The 18686-nt window shown below is 37.1% G+C and overlaps 2 protein-coding genes across 2 annotated transcripts in view; one reads left to right on the top strand and one right to left on the bottom strand.

Annotated features, from left to right (window-relative positions):
* The window catches only part of agap3 (ArfGAP with GTPase domain, ankyrin repeat and PH domain 3), a 259851-nt gene that overhangs the window by 132372 nt on the left and 108793 nt on the right, over positions 1-18686 (top strand). The window lies entirely within an intron of this gene.
* h2bk1 (H2B.K variant histone 1) lies at positions 2213-2647 on the bottom strand (the record flags this gene model as incomplete). The annotated part of the gene is made up of 2 exons (XM_080034500.1): positions 2213-2449; positions 2534-2647. The coding sequence occupies 2 exons, from the start codon at positions 2645-2647 to the stop codon at positions 2213-2215; spliced, it is 351 nt and encodes a 116-aa protein (XP_079890626.1).

The following is an 18686-nucleotide window of genomic DNA, read 5'->3' as shown; positions in this document are numbered from 1 at the left end:
ATGATGCACTCTCGCACGAAAACAAGGCAGGCCAGCCCGGGCTCTGCATCACTCACTAATGCACCCATCCATAATGTGTTCATAGCAGTCTGCCTAAAGGAGACAGCAATGACTACCACTTGGCATGGGCATGAGAGGGGATATGGGGAAGGGTGCAAGATACAAAACCTAAATGGCCATGATAATCATGAACAAAGTCACTGCCATCACAGACTATTGCACCACTCATAATAACATCTGTAGATTTCATATCATTACATAGAATACAGGGAAACATCTTAAACAATATCTCAACAATAACAGTGTGGTGGGAGTCACATCCAAGTGTGTTATAACATTGAGCTCGGCTTTGGAGGATGTTGACTAGGGTCGCCTAATAGGTGTATGTAAAGCCTGATAAACACCATCCTAATTAGAGAGACCTTTATCAGTTCCTCCATTTTATGCAGATTGAACTGGTGCAAACGCTGGAGTCATTATCCTGTAATCAAGTACTATTCAGTTGGCAGTGACATCGTCTTTGAAAAACCTGATGAGAATACATAACAAGGACACAATGTTGTATTATGTCCTCTGTCAGTTTATCAATATGTCAATTTGTAAGCTAACTGTATAAAAGATCTTTGTTGGTAATTCTGTTATAATTCAACAACCCTTAGGCCTACCACATTTAAAAAAAAAGATCCCCTAAAATAGGCTACACTCCTGAATTTGAAGTTTTTATCACATTTTAAGGTAGCCTATATTAATGTAACATTCCATTTTTATGCCTAGCCTACATAATTTCTTCTTCGATAAAACATTAAACAAGCCAGAAATGTCACTTCCGGTAGCCATCTTTGTTTGGAAAGTCACAACTTTGAGAACAGTGTGGGAAACAGGCTTTAAAATATTTTTTTATTATTCATATTTTAAGTTATATGAGGCGGAATATTTGTTTTGATGCAGATGGCAGCTGCTTGGAGAGATCAAGAAACGTCTTCAATACACCGGTAATGCAGTTTCAAACGACACTGTTATCTTTAACAAATTGGAGTTAGCCTAGCGAAGCTAGCTTGCTGTAGTCACTTGTTTTCTGACAAGACACTTTTATTTTTTATTTGTAAATGTGGTTGTGTTCATATCAGTTGACTGTCAAACTCATTCCACATCACGTTCAAGATGTTTCAGAATCACCACAAAGGCAGAAGCTTCGGTTTGTTAAAAACATTTGACTTTTTCATACCTGTTGCGGCCTCGTGGGCGGGTTCTGTTTTTTTTGTTTCGTCATGAAACGCAGACCTTTTTTTATACTGTAGGCCTAATGTGTAGTACTGTACTCCTACCTATAGGCTACTATGTGGGACATGAGCATTCGTTAAAAAAAACTAAATGACTGCTATGTTTCTAAAATCAAAACCGAACGTCACCATGCTCTGACAAGTGTAATATTCTAGTAGGCCTATATTAAAGAAACCATGGCTTTTAACATAGATTAGGCTATATTAAAATATTACCAGGTCTTGTAGCCTAATAGCCTATATTGTGATCAAAAAAATTAAAAATATTTTGATTTTTAATTTTTTTTAAGGAAAGGGGTAGGATTAAATAAGTGTATACTTCTTCCTGCTCCTTTTCAGGCATATTTATTGTATTTCCATGCTTTTCATTTTGTTTTGTATGTGGATGTCTGAAATAAACTAAATCAAAATCAAAAATCAAAAAATCATATCCACCGAATGTCGTGATCTTCACAGTCTAGGCATGCTGGCAGCGAGGGGTCCGTTTTAAGAAAAAGCAGCGGAGTTAAAAGAATAACTTACATTGTCAGGTTGTGAAACTAGGATATTTAATGATTATTTTCAAAATAATGTTACAAAAATGCAGCTATTCGTTAGAACGTGAAAAAAAATCATAATCCAAACAGCTATGTAGCCTATTACTGAGTTTAAAATATATTAAAGATGCAACATCATATCTTTATTGTAGCATTTTTATTTTTACATAATTCTCCTGTATGAAGGTCGTAGGTCTGGTTACACTAACCCAATAGTGATTGAACAGATGTAGGCTACAATTTCACCATCTAGTGGTTGGTTAATAGATATAACCACTCAATACAAAATAAGGAGAACATTAATAGAATGGAGCCTTAAAAAAATTAAAAAAAAATCAGCGTTTTATGAATTTATTGAAATGACAAAGTTTTCAAAGCCACCGATGTTGGACGTCTTCATTTGGAGCTGGTGTACTTGGTGACAGCCTTGGTGCCTTCAGACACTGCATGTTTAGCCAGCTCCCCGGGCAGCAGCAGCCTCACTGCAGTTTGCACCTCTCTGCTGGTGATGGTGGAGCGCTTATTGTACTGAGCCAGCCGGGACGCCTCTGTGGCGATCCTCTCAAACAGGTCATTGACGAAGGAGTTCATGATGCTCATGGCTTTGCTTGAAATCCCCGTGTCCGGATGAACCTTCGGAAGTCAGAGGGAAAACAGTTTTGTTCAATTTAAGACAGTTAAAGCAAGTGTGTGTTTTTATTTCTTTTTAACACTAACCTGTTTCAAAACTTTATAGATGTACATCGCGTACGTCTCCCTCCTTTTGGCCCTTCTTTTCGCCTTTTTCTCACCAGAACTCTTCCCCTTCTTTTTAGATAGATCATTAGTCATTCTTGAAACCCTGTCAAAAATGCGTCAACTTTGACAATAACGGCAAATGGTGTATCAGGTAGTTCAGGTATATTTGTCCCGGTGTTCTGGGCGTGGACAGCTGTTTATGTATCGTGCGTTAATTAGTGACTGATTGAGCTCACCTGCTTCATCTTTGGAGCTAGACTCGCGCTTTATAAAGAATGATGATGTTATTTGTTGCCGTCAGAGTTGCTTCCCATTCAAAGAGAGAAAAAATATATATGAATGAAGACTGGCTGGCTGGTGGTGTTCTTTTGTTGTATTGAAATGATGCCCGGCACCAACGTGATAAATAGAGGTCGAGTTAAATACCACTAATGTTATTCATTTGTACGTACATATGGTGTCCACTGGGTGGCACTCTTGCACCAGTTTTTATACTCCATGAAATCTTGACCATGGGAGGTATAATTTGCAGTAGATTAGATTCCACTGTAATCTTCCATGTAGTTTGTACGTGACCATTGTTTTATGCCTAGGTTTATAAGGTATCATAACATTATCATGAAAACCCTTTTGAGTTGCATTTATTGTGCCTTTTAGTGTTAAATTAAGCTTATCCTTACATGTATGCCTTCCCTGTTTTCAGATAGATTGCAGCCAATGCAGCCATTTAAATTCATGTACACTTTGGTTATTCTATGTGTGGTATTATGAGCAAGGCTGGGTTAAACTAGGCACTTGCCCCAGAACCCAAGGCCCCAAAAGCCCTAAAATCGTTTTGTCTGATTATGTGTGTTGCATTCAGACAACATGCAAATGTGTTTTGGAAATTTCACTATTCAATTCTTGTCTTGAAGCTGTCTAATAGAGTGAAGTGGTGTGTTGAATCCCTATCTTTTAAATTGGCACTGCTGTTTATAATGCAATAGCTATACCTTGTCTAAATTAATATGCATATTTTCAACATATCTTTTCATCACATTAAAATACCAGATACATTTGGATACTGTAGTTTGTTTTAATAAATGCACAGTGGTGGTAGAAATGGTGTTAGTAGGTCTTACTAATAATGGAAATGATAGGGTTATTTGTTTTTGCTGTTGTAATGGTGTGTTTACATCTCTAACTTTGTGTTTGATGATCCCTAACATGTGTATAACATCTTCATGATGATAATTTCTTTCTTAGATATTCTTGTTGTTTTATTTAATTATTAAACATCTACTGACTACAGACCAAATGATGTCTTACTCCCACCTTTTATTTCCCAAATCCTACAATTGTATTACATTTTTCTGATTTCGGTTGACCATTGTCTACTATGACATTAAGACATTTCAGTATACTGACATACCAGTTACAGGGTAAGCCAATAACACACTGCATGTATTCATCTTGTCTGATTTCGTACTCCTAGCTCCTGTATCACGGACATTTTATCTGTTTGATTGATGACATCCAATGCACTTGAAGGCAACTGACCACAAATGATAACTTTCATCATGTGAGCACATTTGTCTAAGTGCTAAAGCGCTCTCATTCATTATTGTCAAACCAAAGCATGGCACAGTTGTATTGGCTTCAAACATGCCAATAAGGTTCCACTCAATTTTCAGACACATTCACATCAAAGATAATCTTATGATAAACAAGCAGCAGTGCATGTGAGAAATCGATTGGGCTGTTAGGTTGTCTGTAGTTTAAGGCAAACACCTAAGAGCTGTGGAGCTTTGCAATAACAGCTTTATCACAGAAACTCCTAGGGTTTGAAACTCAATAAACAATGAGCAAATTGTAGTTATTTATTTAAATGTTCACAAAAATGGACAATTTCTATTTGTCATGTTCGTGCACCAAAATCCTCTTTCCCAAAAATGCAAACTCTGGCCAGCTGTGCTTTAAGCCTAATTATATATTAATATTCAGTCTAAGCAATATGACATTTTAGTGAGCTGCAGTTTTCACATTACTTTAACATGTAAGGCTTTTGCTGTAAAGCTTCACTGACCCTCTGATATTCTTAGATTGAATAAAATATCTGCTTTTATTTCTGTTTCTATCATAAATTAGTACATTTGTAGAGAAACATGACACATTTATATTACATCTTGACTCAGGGCTAAATCTCCTCAAAGCAGTTTAAGACCATGGCCTTACTAATGTCCAAGGTCTTAAGCTTTTTATTCCCCTTCTCAGTTTGTTCTCAAAATGTGCACAGCAGATCTGTTGAGCATTGGATTGCATATGAATAGACCCTCATTTTAGACAACGTTTATGCAAGGTCATTGTCAGCAACTACCACACATATTGAATGGCTGCTTTTGGTTGACTGTATTTTGTATCTTTTTCTTTGATGGCAGATTTCTGTAGCTTGCTTGTTTCATCTGTGAAGAGAAAATGGGAAAAAGGTAAGCGTGTCATCCTTCTGACAGTCACAGAATAAGAAAAATGCTGGTTGTTCTGTTTATCACCACCTTTTATATCAACATATTGCTAAAGGCTACCGGCAGTGTTTGTTTTATTTATTTGGTTTTCTTCAGGGTTTGCTGCTTAATAGAACAAAGCATAGCTTGATCCCTGCAGTGTTTACTCAAAGGCACAAGTTGTTTCACAGTCTTTTGTACAAATGCTATAACAGTTTATGTTTCTGTGAATATATTGGCATTCAAACAAATGTTACAGCTGAGCTTTCTAATGTTGTTCTTCATTGAATGGAGAATTAAAACCCTTAAAGGCATACTAGGTCATCTAATCTACAACACTATTTGTCAAAATCAGCTAATATCTCATCACCATCCGCTACCTGCCTGTCTGTCATGTCTATGTGCTGAAAAAAAGTTTGGTGTTTACACACAGCCAGGGCTCCACTAACAGCAATCTAAAAAGCCTGGCTCAGTTATTTATGTTTTTTATACAAACGTGGCCAGAAAGTCACGGATTGACGTTTCGGGGGACGAGTCGGGCCAAGCACTCGCTCTGACTTTCAACTATTGACACAAACAAACGTTCGCCAAGCGTTCGCTGGAGATGACCAAGTATGCCTTTTAAGGATGCCAAAACAGTGTTTAGTTTATCTTAGCAATAAAAGACACATCTCTTACAGTACAGGTACTGTAAATGATCGTTAACATCACTCACCTAACTACCATTGTGAACTAATTTGTTGTTCTATTTCTATCATGATGGTCTACACACATACTAATTAGGGCTGGGTATCGTCAAGGACTTCGCGATACGATACGTATCACGATACACTGGTCACGATACGATATATCACGATATATTGCGTATCTTGATATATCACGATATATTACGATATTCCATAAACAAGTTGCCTTGTCAAACATAACAGCACAATATATTGATAATTGTACAGACAAATGAAGTCAAAACTATTTCATTCACAACTTCCTTTACTATTTTTCTTCCTTTTTTTGGTTTTGGCAAATTATCAAACACTGCTGCAGCTGCCATAACATCAAAATAACAAATCCAATTCACTCTTGCACTAACTGTACAGGACACAATGAAAATGAAAACACATCAGTGTGCTTTTGTGACACAGTGAATCTTAAGTATTTTTATAAACAAAACTGATCTAACTTCAATAGTCAGTATCCTAGAGGCTCAGGCCTGACAGCAGACATGGGTTTGAATCTGACCCGTGGTTGTTTCATTCCCTCTCTGCCCCATTTCATATCTGTATCTCTGCACTGTCAATAAAGCCTTGAAAAGCAAAAAAAAAAAAAAAAAAAAAAAAAAAATCATAAAAAAATTAATAAAAAAAAATCGATATTTTGATATAAAAATCGATACTGATATCGGGAAACTAAGTATCGCGATATATCGATATTTCGATTTTTTGACACAGCCCTAATACTAATGTACTGGAGACTGGATTTTTAATTTACATCATTGCATTGAAATACAAACAGTTCCAGTTTGTTTTAGGTGCAATCATTTGTTTAAACTTTGAACTTTTTAAAAATAGTATTGCGCTTATAGTTAAAAGGATCAGACCCCCGGTTTACTGTTTAATTCAGGTTGGGTTTTTCCTCCATTATACGGCTCTACGCACTGCAGTTTTTCATCTCTGCTGATCCTAACTGATTCTAACTTCATGATCTATGTGCTCTTAAATGTTGACTGCTTTAGTGCAGGGTTCAGGATCTCTTCTGCGGTGCTTGCCAAATCTGTATCACAAAGAAGGACTTACCATAGCTGCTCCTTTTAGCTCAACTTTATATCATGGTGGTTTGCTTGTCATTGGAAATTGTGGTTTAACTGCTGTAATTAAAGCACATTATTATCATTATTTACAGTCACACAGTGAGAGTGGCTACTGGTCCATGTGTAAATGTCAAATTAGGTTTAACCTTTGTTAAGTATTTTGCAACACATCTTTGATGACAGACTTGCAGAGAAATATGACCTATGACAAACATGGACATGTAAACTAAAATATTGGTATTTAGACAAAATTACAGGACAAATAAAGATTATGGGTTACTACACTTAAACAATGTATTGTATTTAGTGCTGTATTATGGAGGTGTTTATCAAATCAAACAATACTGTGAATTTAAAGAGTAAAGGCTCCTCATTCTGTTTGGATGCTTCAGGGTCAACCACCCTATATAAGTGACTGCATCTTGCGATGTTAGGTTGCTTTTAACAAGGCTAGATAACACGTGCTGTTAAGACTTTGTGTCATGATAAACAAGACCAGCTGCTTGTAAACCATAAGGTATTTTAAGCTTGGAATCCTTTCTGTTGATATTTGAAAGTCAAATTCAAACAGAGAGTGCAGTGCTTAACAGCACCTCAAATCCCCCCCGCGCCCAGTCCACAATTAATATTCACTGCATTATGTTGTGCATTCTACCATCCTCTTGAAAGCCAATTACTGTTGAAAAGTCCACCTCTTGCATCCTGAAATCTGCAACAAACAGACATGCCTGCCACTATTAATTTGGAATTAAAGTTTGCTAATCTTTACACAGGACAATAAATCTTCAGAAGGTGCAAATAAATGCAGCATGAACAGTGTTTGCATTCCGTTACCAAGTATGGAAATTGAATGCCAAATGCAGATAGATGTTGTTTTACTCAATAATACCATTCATTTATTATGAAATATTTTTCATCTCAGGTCAGTAACTGGGTAACCCTGTATGTAACATCACTGTATTTACAGGTTTCGCCTTAGTGTTTCCTGTTTGCCCTTGTGTAAAAGGTGAGCTCAGTCCTGATGAGACACTTGATATCATGGACACATCAAGCCAGGTTAGTAAACTCTGTGAGTGTGCACATCCACTACTACACCCTACTGTATAAACTTGCCCATCACTTGAAGATGGTCACTTTGACAAATTGCTGCTGTCGGCTGCTGGTTCACTGTGTTATTTTCAAGTTAACACCATTACACTAAACATTTTTTAGTACTCCCTACTTGATCATTAATTTATGTGTGTTAAACTACATAAGTAGTATGAAGTACCAAAACCTTTAAGCCTAATCCAAACTTGATTTCTGTTTCAGGCAGTCACTCAAAGGCGACTGCTCAGCAACATTGACTTACTCGGCAATGTTTGTGAATGAAGACATATTAAACCTCAGTGAAGGTCTCACACGTTAAATGGGCACAGCATCATCAATCACTGTTGGGTTAATTTGGGTTGATTTTTCCCCATGAATCATAATCGGTCATGACTCTGAATACAGAGGAGGTCTGCTGAACTGTATATATTTTAAACTAAAGATGGGAATCCTATCCTTGAGTCAAACATCTCATTTAAGTCATGGCATTTTGATAAGGAATATTGTTGGATATGTTATATCAGTGATTCTTGAGAAGTGGGACAAAACGGGGTGCAATGTTGAAAAAATACAAACCCTATGTTTAGGCAAACTAAATTACATGTAGGGGAGAACGGGGTAAGTAGGCACACTTTTTACTCTAGTGAGAATTGCTTATCACCTAAACATCTTTCAATAGTCATTCCTACATTAAATTGAAGCTTAAGGTGTTGGCTTGAAATGTGTACCCCTCACCTTTTCTATCTTATTGTAATAAAGAAGAAATTAATCATCAATTAAGACACCCTTACACATTGTGACAATCAACCCCATCAAGGGGTCGGTTGTCAAACACTATGGGGTTGTTTGTCACAATGTTATCTTAATTGGAATAATCTTAAAAAGAAGGCAAGAAAGTAGAACTAAATTTGAAAGTTTAATTGCATTGTCAAGTTGACAAATAGGCCTACATAACTTACTGTAGCCTTGGCAGCTGGTCTAGTTTGGGATGCACTGGGTTGTTTTGATTTTGTTGCCCTTTTTTCTTTTGCATGCTAGCTGCCTTTTCCTGCTCTATTCTTTCCTTCTCTGGGGTGTCAGTGAGGATACAGCTTGACAATTTCTTTCGTTATTGGGTTCCTTTTCTGGCTGCAGCCTTGAGATAACATGTGACAACCAACCCCCCAAAAAATGTGATGACCAACCCCAACTTGAATTTCTTGCTAGCATCAAGGCCAACAACCATCTGACAACTAATTAGCTTGCTAACCACAATCTAAACTATAGTTTACCTTTCACACTTTGTATGGGTAACAAGTGTTTTGTTATAAACCCATTGTGTAAATGCCTAGAAGAAAAATACTGAGGTGCTAAATATTTTCAATTTTACATGAAAAACACAAACAGTCGTCTCACCTCAAATTCAGCAGTCTAACTCCAAGGAAGACTATGTAGGTGACCTCTGATCCCAATTCTGGATATTTACATACCAAAATTTCACAGACAGCGCCTTCTGGTTCCGAGATATAACGATTGTGACAACCAACCCGTGTGACAAATTACCCCGTTCTCCCCTATGTATCCAACATATACTAAGCTACTGAGCTAAGGTTTGACACAACCTCCCAGCTTTTGTCCTTTTTATCAAAATTGACTTTTTACCTTGCTTCTCCTTTTTAACATTGGCTTTTTAGCTTGCCATTCCTTATTTTGTGTCAACTCCGTCAGACACCAAAAAACACAAATAAATGTTCCCTCATTTTATGCTAGACCCATGAGATGTATAGTGATCACAAATATTCACCAAAACTGATAGAGCCACAAAAAAATATTTTCAAAATGTATATGAATATAGGGGAGAATGGGGTAATCTGAGCCACTTTTTACATTTGCTCCCCTCTAAGCGAGCTAAAATGATTTATCACTCAAATTTACACATTTCCCATTAATTCAGGATGTTTCCTAGAATTGGGCATTAGCAGAATTTTTTCAAGACAAAGGGCAGTGAAAATATGATTGTTTTAAAAAAAAGTTGTCATGTGGCTCACTTTACCCCAGCTGTGGGGTAAACTGATCCACTTACTTTTTCCACTCTGAAACTACCATAACAACACATATTGTAACAGTAAGAATCCTGAAAGCAAGCCACACATTCCAGAACTAATGTCGGACTAGTAAAAGAATGATGGGGTTTGGTCAATTAAGCAAAGCAAATTTTCTAAACACTTGAAAGTAACTCTGAACAAAATCAAATACAATATATTATAATTCAAATGGTTTTAATAAGATTCAAATGAAAGATAGAACCAGTTAGATTAGAACACAGTCTTAGAGCCAGCTTGTGTTTGAGGGTCAAAGCATAGGAAAATCAGAACCAGCGAGAACAGCCAGGGACTCAGAACACAGGAGAAGACCCAACTGGATTATAACATCAGCCTGTCATACTCTACAACTAGGCCTACTCTACATTCCAGCCCTGAAGGTTACAGGGAAAGATGAGAAGATGCTCTTTCCGTGTGTTTGCCCCAGGTCGTCTTCCTGGTGTATTTCCTTGGCATGATAGCTTTTCTACAATGTGTATGACATTAAAATAAAACATATGTCGTGTAATATTACATTAAAATATGTTTAAGACTAAACTTAACTTGTGCCTCATGGTGAGGGAAAGTGAGACAGTGGCTCTGTTACAGAAATTCTTTTATCAAAAAACCCAAGTGTTTTTTAATAAAGAGATCAGTCGGGCATTTTCAAAGCAGGTTGGTTTTTACTTGCAAACAGCAAAAGCAAGGGTACAACAACAATGTATCAGATTGCATACATGGTTGAATACAAAAACTGAACTGAAATAGCAGAGTTTATATGTCTGACAAAATGTGTATGTGAACACATTTTGTTTGTGTGTCCAGGGTCATTGCTGACGTGGATGAGTTTTAATTAAACTGATAAGGATTTTCCCAGAAACTTGCATCCTGTTTCCCAGCACCATCAGCAGGTGTTATTCTGAATGTGTTAATTTTTTATTGATATGAGAGATTATATAGTGTTGCCCTTGATGAAAAAAGCTCTTTTAGTCATTAAAGTACATTTTTAATAGGTTTTATTGCATATGAAAGATTGAAACCTTCTCTGTCGACACACTGTTTTTGACGTCATGAGAAGATAACAAGTGTCATAAATTTGACATAATAATAATAAAATTAAATTTAAGGGGATAATTGTGCTCCAGACATTCTATTCTTAATCCCTAATAACATCTACAATTTTAAATATTTTTATTTTTAAAGATAACAGCAGTTACATTTTGTCCCAGCCTTTTGTCCCGGTTCTCAAGAATCACTGATATGTCATGATGTTATGAGTTATTAAAAGTGGCTCTGTCCTGTCCTGATTTGAGCTATGCTGCCTTAGGGTAGACAACACCAAAAAAGGCTGCTGTCATGTACTTTTGAAATTGCAATACCTCAGACGTTGTTCTGGTAGACCTATTTTGAGTCTTAACGTTCCCTGTCGAGGAAAAAAAGCTGCGATAGGGGGATTCAAAACAACAATAGTATATCACTCTAGGCATCGTGTTGCATTCCCCTCTGTGAACATTTTTTAAATTGCATCTTGACTTGGACAATGTATTGTTAGAATTGCATTTCTCAGAAGTTTACGGATTAAATGGTTTTCGTAGTTTTATCTAAATTGCATACCTCTGTAGTCCTGTGGGTAATGGTTGCTATGGTCCCTGTGCTTGGTTACCAGGGCAGAATATTGATTTAATCCTAAAGGGCTGTGGTCATATCCTTGGCAGTTCACCTATTGTTATGATAATAAGACATCCGCGTCTAGCCAATGAGTGATCATCTTCTTTGGTCCTCGGACAAATGAAAAAGGTTTTCCTCAGAATTGTGTGGTGACATTTTAACCCCAATTAGATAACCAACTCCATTCCTGGTCATGCCTGAAACTCATGTAGTCACACATGTGGACCATCTCCTGGGACCGCTACGACCGGACTATGATATGCTTTTGGTATTAGTTCATACTACGAGGAAATGGAAATATTTAGCGCATGCTGTCACATTGGAAGACGATACATACATACAATCACATGAAAAAGTTTGGGAACCCCTCTCAGCCGGCATTATAATTGACTCTGCTTTCACAACAAAAATATAAAAGTGGTATGTCTTTAATTTACCAGGAACAGCTAAGTACTGGGATGTTTTCCAAACAAAGATTTTTTGAAAAGCAGTATTTGGTTGTATGAAATAAAATAAAATGTGAAAAACTGGCTGTGCAAAAATATGGGTACCCTTGTGGTTTTGTTGATTTTAATGCCTGTAACAGCATGTAAAACTGATGACTTTAAACACAAAGTTGGTTGGATTATGTTGTTAAGCCTTGAACCTCATAGAAATGTCTGTTTAATTATGAGAAAATGTATTTTAGGTGCCTAAATGCAAGTTGCACTTCTCTTTGACTCTCTGCTGAAGTGAGACAGAATGGGATCATCAAAACAGCTCCCAAAAGATCTGAAAAACAAAGATTGTTCATTGTGATGGTTTAGGGGAAGGCTACAAGAAGCTTTCCCAAAGGTTTCAATTGTCAATTTCGACTGTAGGGAACATTGTCAGGAAATGGAAGGACACAGGCATAGTGGCAGTTAAACCCAGGCATGGCAGACGAAGAAAAAAACAGGAGCGGCATAGGTGGAGGATTGTGAGAATGGTTGCACACAACCCACAGATCACCTCCAAAGACCTGCAAGAACATCTGGCTGCAGATTGTGTATCTGTACATCGTTCAACAATTCAGCGCAATTTGCACCAAAACATCTGCTTTTTATAAAGACCAAATAACTTAATTTTTGTCTCATAAGTCCAAAGCATTTTCTTCCAATATGAAGCTGGCTTGTCTAAATGAGCTTTTGCATACTCCATGCAACTGTATCTGTGGCGTGGGCGCAGAAAGGGCTTCCTTCTCATCACCCGGCCATACGGATGTTTTGGTGCAAATTGCACTGAATTGTAGAACCATGTACAGATACACAATCTGCAGCCAGATGTTCTTGCAGGTCTTTGGAGGTGATCTTTGGGTTGTGTGCAACCATTCTCACAATCCGCCGCATATGCCGCTCTTGTACTTTTCTTGGTCTGCCATGCCTGGGTTTAACTGCCACTATGCCTGTGTCCTTCCATTCCCTGACAACGTTCCTTACAGTAGAAATTGACAATTGAAACCTTTGGGAAAGCTTCTTGTAGCCTTCCCCTAAACCATGACAATGAATACTCTTTGTTTTTCAGATCTTTTGGGAGCTGTTTTGATGATCCCATTCTGTCTCACTTCAGCAGAGAGTCAAAGAGAAGTGCAACTTGCATTTAGGCACCTAAAATACATTTTCTCATGATTAAACAGACATTGCTATGAGGTTCAAGGCTTAACAACATAATCCAACCAACTTTGTGTTTAACCTTCAGTGCATCCTTAAAAAAAATCACACTCTGCCTCCTTCGGCGCTTAAGATGTCACTTTGGATTGATATGTAGATAAAAATAACATGAATGTATTTTTCCATCAATTTTTTTTTATAACTTTCTTTTTCAACTCGAGTCCTCACCATACAAACCATATTCATCTTTATTTTAAGGATTTTAACCCTTTAAATTACAGTTGTTTTAGAAAAAGTCACTCGTTTTTTTTAATGGAAAAACACAAAATATCAATTAAAAGCTAAATAATTAGTCTGAATTGGATTTTTTTGAGGGGGATTGTAAGAGTGTGATAGATGTAAAAAATGTGCAATGAAATTGATTTGAATGTATTTTTATATTTTTTTATATCTAAGATTTAAAAAAAGACTCACACTCAGCCTCCTTCGGCGCTTAAGATGTCACTTTGGATTGATATGTAGATAAAAATAACATGAATGTATTTTTCCACCAATTTTTTTTATAACTTTCTTTTTCAACTCGAGTCCTCACCATACAAACCATATTCATCTTTATTTTAAGGATTTTAACCCTTTAAATTACAGTTGTTTTAGAAAAAGTCACTCGTTTTTTTTAATGGAAAAACACAAAATATCAATTAAAAGCTAAATAATTAGTCTGAATTGGATTTTTTTGAGGGGGATTGTAAGAGTGTGATAGATGTAAAAAATGTGCAATGAAATTGATTTGAATGCATTTTTATATTTTTTTATATCTAAGATTTAAAAAAAGACTCACACTCAGCCTCCTTCGGCGCTTAAGATGTCACTTTGGATTGATATGTAGATAAAAATAACATGAATGTATTTTTCCACAATTTTTTTTTATAACTTTCTTTTTCAACTCGAGTCCTCACCATACAAACCATATTCATCTTTATTTTAAGGATTTTAACCCTTTAAATTACAGTTGTTTTAGAAAAAGTCACTCGTATTTTTTAAAGAAAAAACACAAAAAGTAAAAAGCTAAATAATAATTAGTCTAAATTGGATTTTTTTGAGTGGGATTAGAAGAGTGTGATAGATGTAAAAAATGTGCAATGAAATTGATTTGAATGCATTTTTATATTTTTTTATATCTAAGATTTAAAAAAAGACTCACACTCAGCCTCCTTCGGCGCTTAAGATGTCACTTTGAATTGATATGTAGATAAAAATAACATGAATGTATTTTTCCACAATTTTTTTTTATAACTTTCTTTTTCAACTCGAGTCCTCACCATACAAACCATATTCATCTTTATTTTAAGGATTTTAACCCTTTAAATTACAGTTGTTTTAGAAAAAGTCACTCGTATTTTTTAAAGAAAAAACACAAAAAGTAAAAAGCTAAATAATAATTAGTCTAAATTGAATTTTTTTGAGTGGGATTAGAAGAGTGTGATAGATGTCAAGAATTAACAATAATATTGAATTGAATGCATTTCTATTCTTTTTGCTATTTAAGATTTAAAATGTGCCCTCCATTAAGGGCCATTGTACGGCACACAGAATTCTATTAAAACCACACTTTTTGACCCTGCTGCCAAAAGTAGTGTATATGTGTATTTCAACAAATATGTATTTGTGAATATGTGTGCCTGTGTGTGTATCAAATAACAGATAGTGAAATTCACATAGAAATACAGCTCAATGTAAATCCATGAAAACAGCATGTTTCGATCCCATGGTTAATTGAGGATAAGTTTGTGAATATGGTAATATTACACATTCATCCTGCTCTTATAACTTGAAATTTTATATTTTTATGATTTTTTCAGATGTTTTATGAATTAAGTCCTGCCTATAGCCTTTACAACTGATAACAATACAAAATGAATCACAGTTCCCTCGTTTCCACTAGGGGTATCTTTGCTCTTCAGGCCTATAAGGATGAAATTCACGCATCAGCTGTAAAATAGTAAAAATGTAAAATTTCAAGGTATAAGAACAGGATGAATGTCTAATATTACCAAATTCATGTATTTAACCTCAATTGACCATGGGATCAACACATGCAGTTTTTATGGATTTACACTGAACTGTTTTTCTCTATGTGAATTTGAGTGTCCGTGTTTGGATACACACACAGACACGCACACACACTTATTTGTCGAAAAACACATCTATACTATACTATGCCATCACTAAGAATACAGAGAGAGCATTTTAGCTGAAACAATTTATTCATGTGGCCTGCAGTGGCTAGTAGCAGAGGAGAGCAATATTAAATCTCAGCCTGTAATTAAAACCAATGGTATATGAGAGAAAACCGATGTAATTAAAAAAAAAACATAAAAAATTTAAATTTTCAAGACATTAGTGCAAGGAAATAAAACAAAACAAAAAAAATCTGGTTTCTATCAGCTATTGGCAGAAGGGTCAAAAAATGTCGTTTGAATGGGAGTCAATGAGGCGCTTATTTGGCCAAGGAGGCTGAGTGTGAGGAAAATTAATATACAGTGCATTATAGTGTAAATTAATGAATTGAGGATAAAATTCATAAATTGGTCAGAAAACATTAGCCTTGACCAAATATGAAGCCATTTGCATGAACACAGCCTCAGCAGTTGTGAAATGAAAAACCAAAATGTACCAAAAAGGGCCTAAGATGCACTGAAGGTTAAATTCATCAGTTTTACATGCTGTTACAGTCATTAAAATCAACAAAACCACAAGGGTACCCATATTTTTGCACAGCCAGTTTTTCACATTTTATTTTATTTCATACAACCAAATACTGCTTTTCAAAAAATCTTTGTTTGGAAAACATCCCAGTACTTAGCTGTTCCTGGTAAATTAAAGACATACCACTTTTATATTTTTGTTGTGAAAGCAGAGTCAATTATAATGCCGGCTGAGAGGGGTTCCCAAACTTTTTCATATGACTGTATCTTGAATAAGATGAAAAAGAAATACTGTGTAAAAATAAAGAAAGCATTTACATGTAACTAGTTGGTTTGCGTCACATACTGTATAGCTTGCTTCTCCTGTTATTAAAAGGTTAATATGTGGACATCTCTGGAGCTTCAGTACATATGTTATTTCAGTATTCATGCAACATGTGGTATTCTCGTATGCATGGAAACATGTTGGCGGCGTGTTAGAGGATAATAACACAGGGAAGGTGGTGTCCAGATTGAGAGACTTCCTTTGTGAGCAGAGACACAGCCAAAGCAGCCATTCAGCAGTGGGATGAATCCTGACTACTAAAGAGGAAGAGGGAGAGAGAGGGAGACTACAAGGTAGAGAGAGAGAGAGCGAGAGTGCAAGAAATGGGGGAGTGGTGGAGGAGAGAGAGAGGAAGCGAAAAAGAGAGTGAAAGGCTCCACACAGCAGAATAGAAATCTGTATGTTAACAGGACTAAGGCTGGAGGTCTCGAAGCGGCTTTAGTGGTTACGCTGGTAGGGGGTGGACATAAAGAAACAAGAGGTGGTCTTCCCTTTTAACTGAGGATCTGTGCAAATAAGGAAGTGGAACCCGTGGAAGCTGTGAACGGCGGTTGTCAAGCACAGTGGTGGGCTGCTCGGAGGTCTCTGACCCCCTCATTCTTATACCTGGAAGAAAAGAGAAGAGCAAAAAAGACACGAGAGAAAAAGGGAAGGTGGCTGCGAGGGACCAGTGAGCCGTTTCTCTCTTTATTACCTTCATTCACAAAACCATTGCATCCCATTATCACAGCAATGTAGAGGCATTCTCTCCGATCAGAGGAGGAAGGGTCCCATTGACTGCTGAGGCTTAGCACCTCTCTCCAAACGCTAGCCCTTTTCATTACAGCCACCCTCCACCCCCCTCCTCTCCCACTCATCTCTCGCCTCAATCGTCTGTTATTATTTCTGTTCTTCTCTCTTTTCTTGTCCCTTGTATTCTTGTCCCTTTTCACACCACTCAGGAATCAGGAGGCATTGTGTTTTGGTACAGTAGAAGAAGTGGGTGTTTCTGGAGCTGTCATTGTGGCTGGTGCCGCTACAAAGGACAGCTGATTGGGGAGTGAGTGAGGCAGCTTTTGGAGATAATAAAATAGCTGCGTGAAAGAAAAGGGGGGGACCTAGAGGAACAGCTGACTACCACTGGAAGGTGATTTGTGATGAAAAGAAAACTGTTACAGAGACTGACAACCATTTCAAGGTAGTTATTTATTGTGAACATCACCACTTCTTGAGGGAATAAAGAAGCACTGTGCCAAGCAGAACACAGCCGGTTGCATTCTGCTATTGCTGTTGCTAAGCAAAGTCTTTAACCTTAAGTTCTCTGGGAGACCGTGTTGAGCATCACTCTACAGCCATGAAAGGAAGCTCAGAGGAAAGCATTGAAAGCGCCAGGCCCTCAAACCTACAAGCTTTCGCTAACATATCCACCCTACATGGCATGAGCCACATATTTGCCTATGGGCACATGACATTCCGCCGGTTTCTTTGGACTCTTTCCTTCCTTGGTTCACTAGGCTTATTGATGCTGGTATGCTTTGATCGAGTATCATACTACCTGGAGTATCCACACGTCACCAAGCTGGACGAGGTGGCAGCGACCAACCTCACATTCCCATCGGTTACCTTCTGTAACCTCAATGAGTTCCGCTTCTCCAGAATCACCAGAAATGACCTCTATCACGTAGGAGAGCTCCTGGCCCTCCTCAATAATAACTACCAAATTGCCAACCCACACTTGGCTGAGCCCGAAGTACTGGCCGCCCTTAAGGATAAGGCAAACTTTCAGAACTTCAAGCCCAAACTCTTCAACATGACTGATTTCTATAACCGCACAGGTCATGACATCAATGACATGCTACTGCAGTGCACCTTTCGAGGAGAGGATTGCTACCCGGTGAACTTCTCCACAGTAAGTATTCATGCGTAAACACTCTCTTAACATAACTTTCTGTAATGTTGCACATTATGATCGTTGTGATTTTTCCTGCCAGAATGTCCCCTTTTCATGTTCAGATGAGGTCAGACAGAGTTTTAGTGTTGCTTGAGCAATTTATTTGAGCAAGATCCCAGATTTTAATGAACGGTGAACCACTGGTCCATGTTTAATGTTGTGGTTGTTAAAATCTTGTCAGTAGTCACTCAGCTGTATTTGTGGCTGTTGCATTGTGTACTGATGCTGGTGCTTTGCTGAAAGCAAATAGTGCTTACAACTTGTGATAAGGATAAGGTCCTAAGGTAAAAGGCTGCAAAGGTTGTATCTTTTGTGCCATTACTGACTCCCTTGCTGATTTCCGAAGCAGATTGGCTCCTGAGCAGAGGTGCTTAATTTTTGTGAAAAATGTGTTCTGCATCTCTTTATCTATTTCTGAAAGATCTCTTTCGGAAAGTTAT

The sequence above is a fragment of the Ammodytes marinus genome (genome assembly GCF_949987685.1).
Source record: "Ammodytes marinus genome assembly, chromosome: 9".
Classification (NCBI taxonomy): Eukaryota; Metazoa; Chordata; class Actinopteri; order Uranoscopiformes; family Ammodytidae; genus Ammodytes; species Ammodytes marinus.
This window is presented reverse-complemented; position numbering and strand designations above follow the sequence as displayed.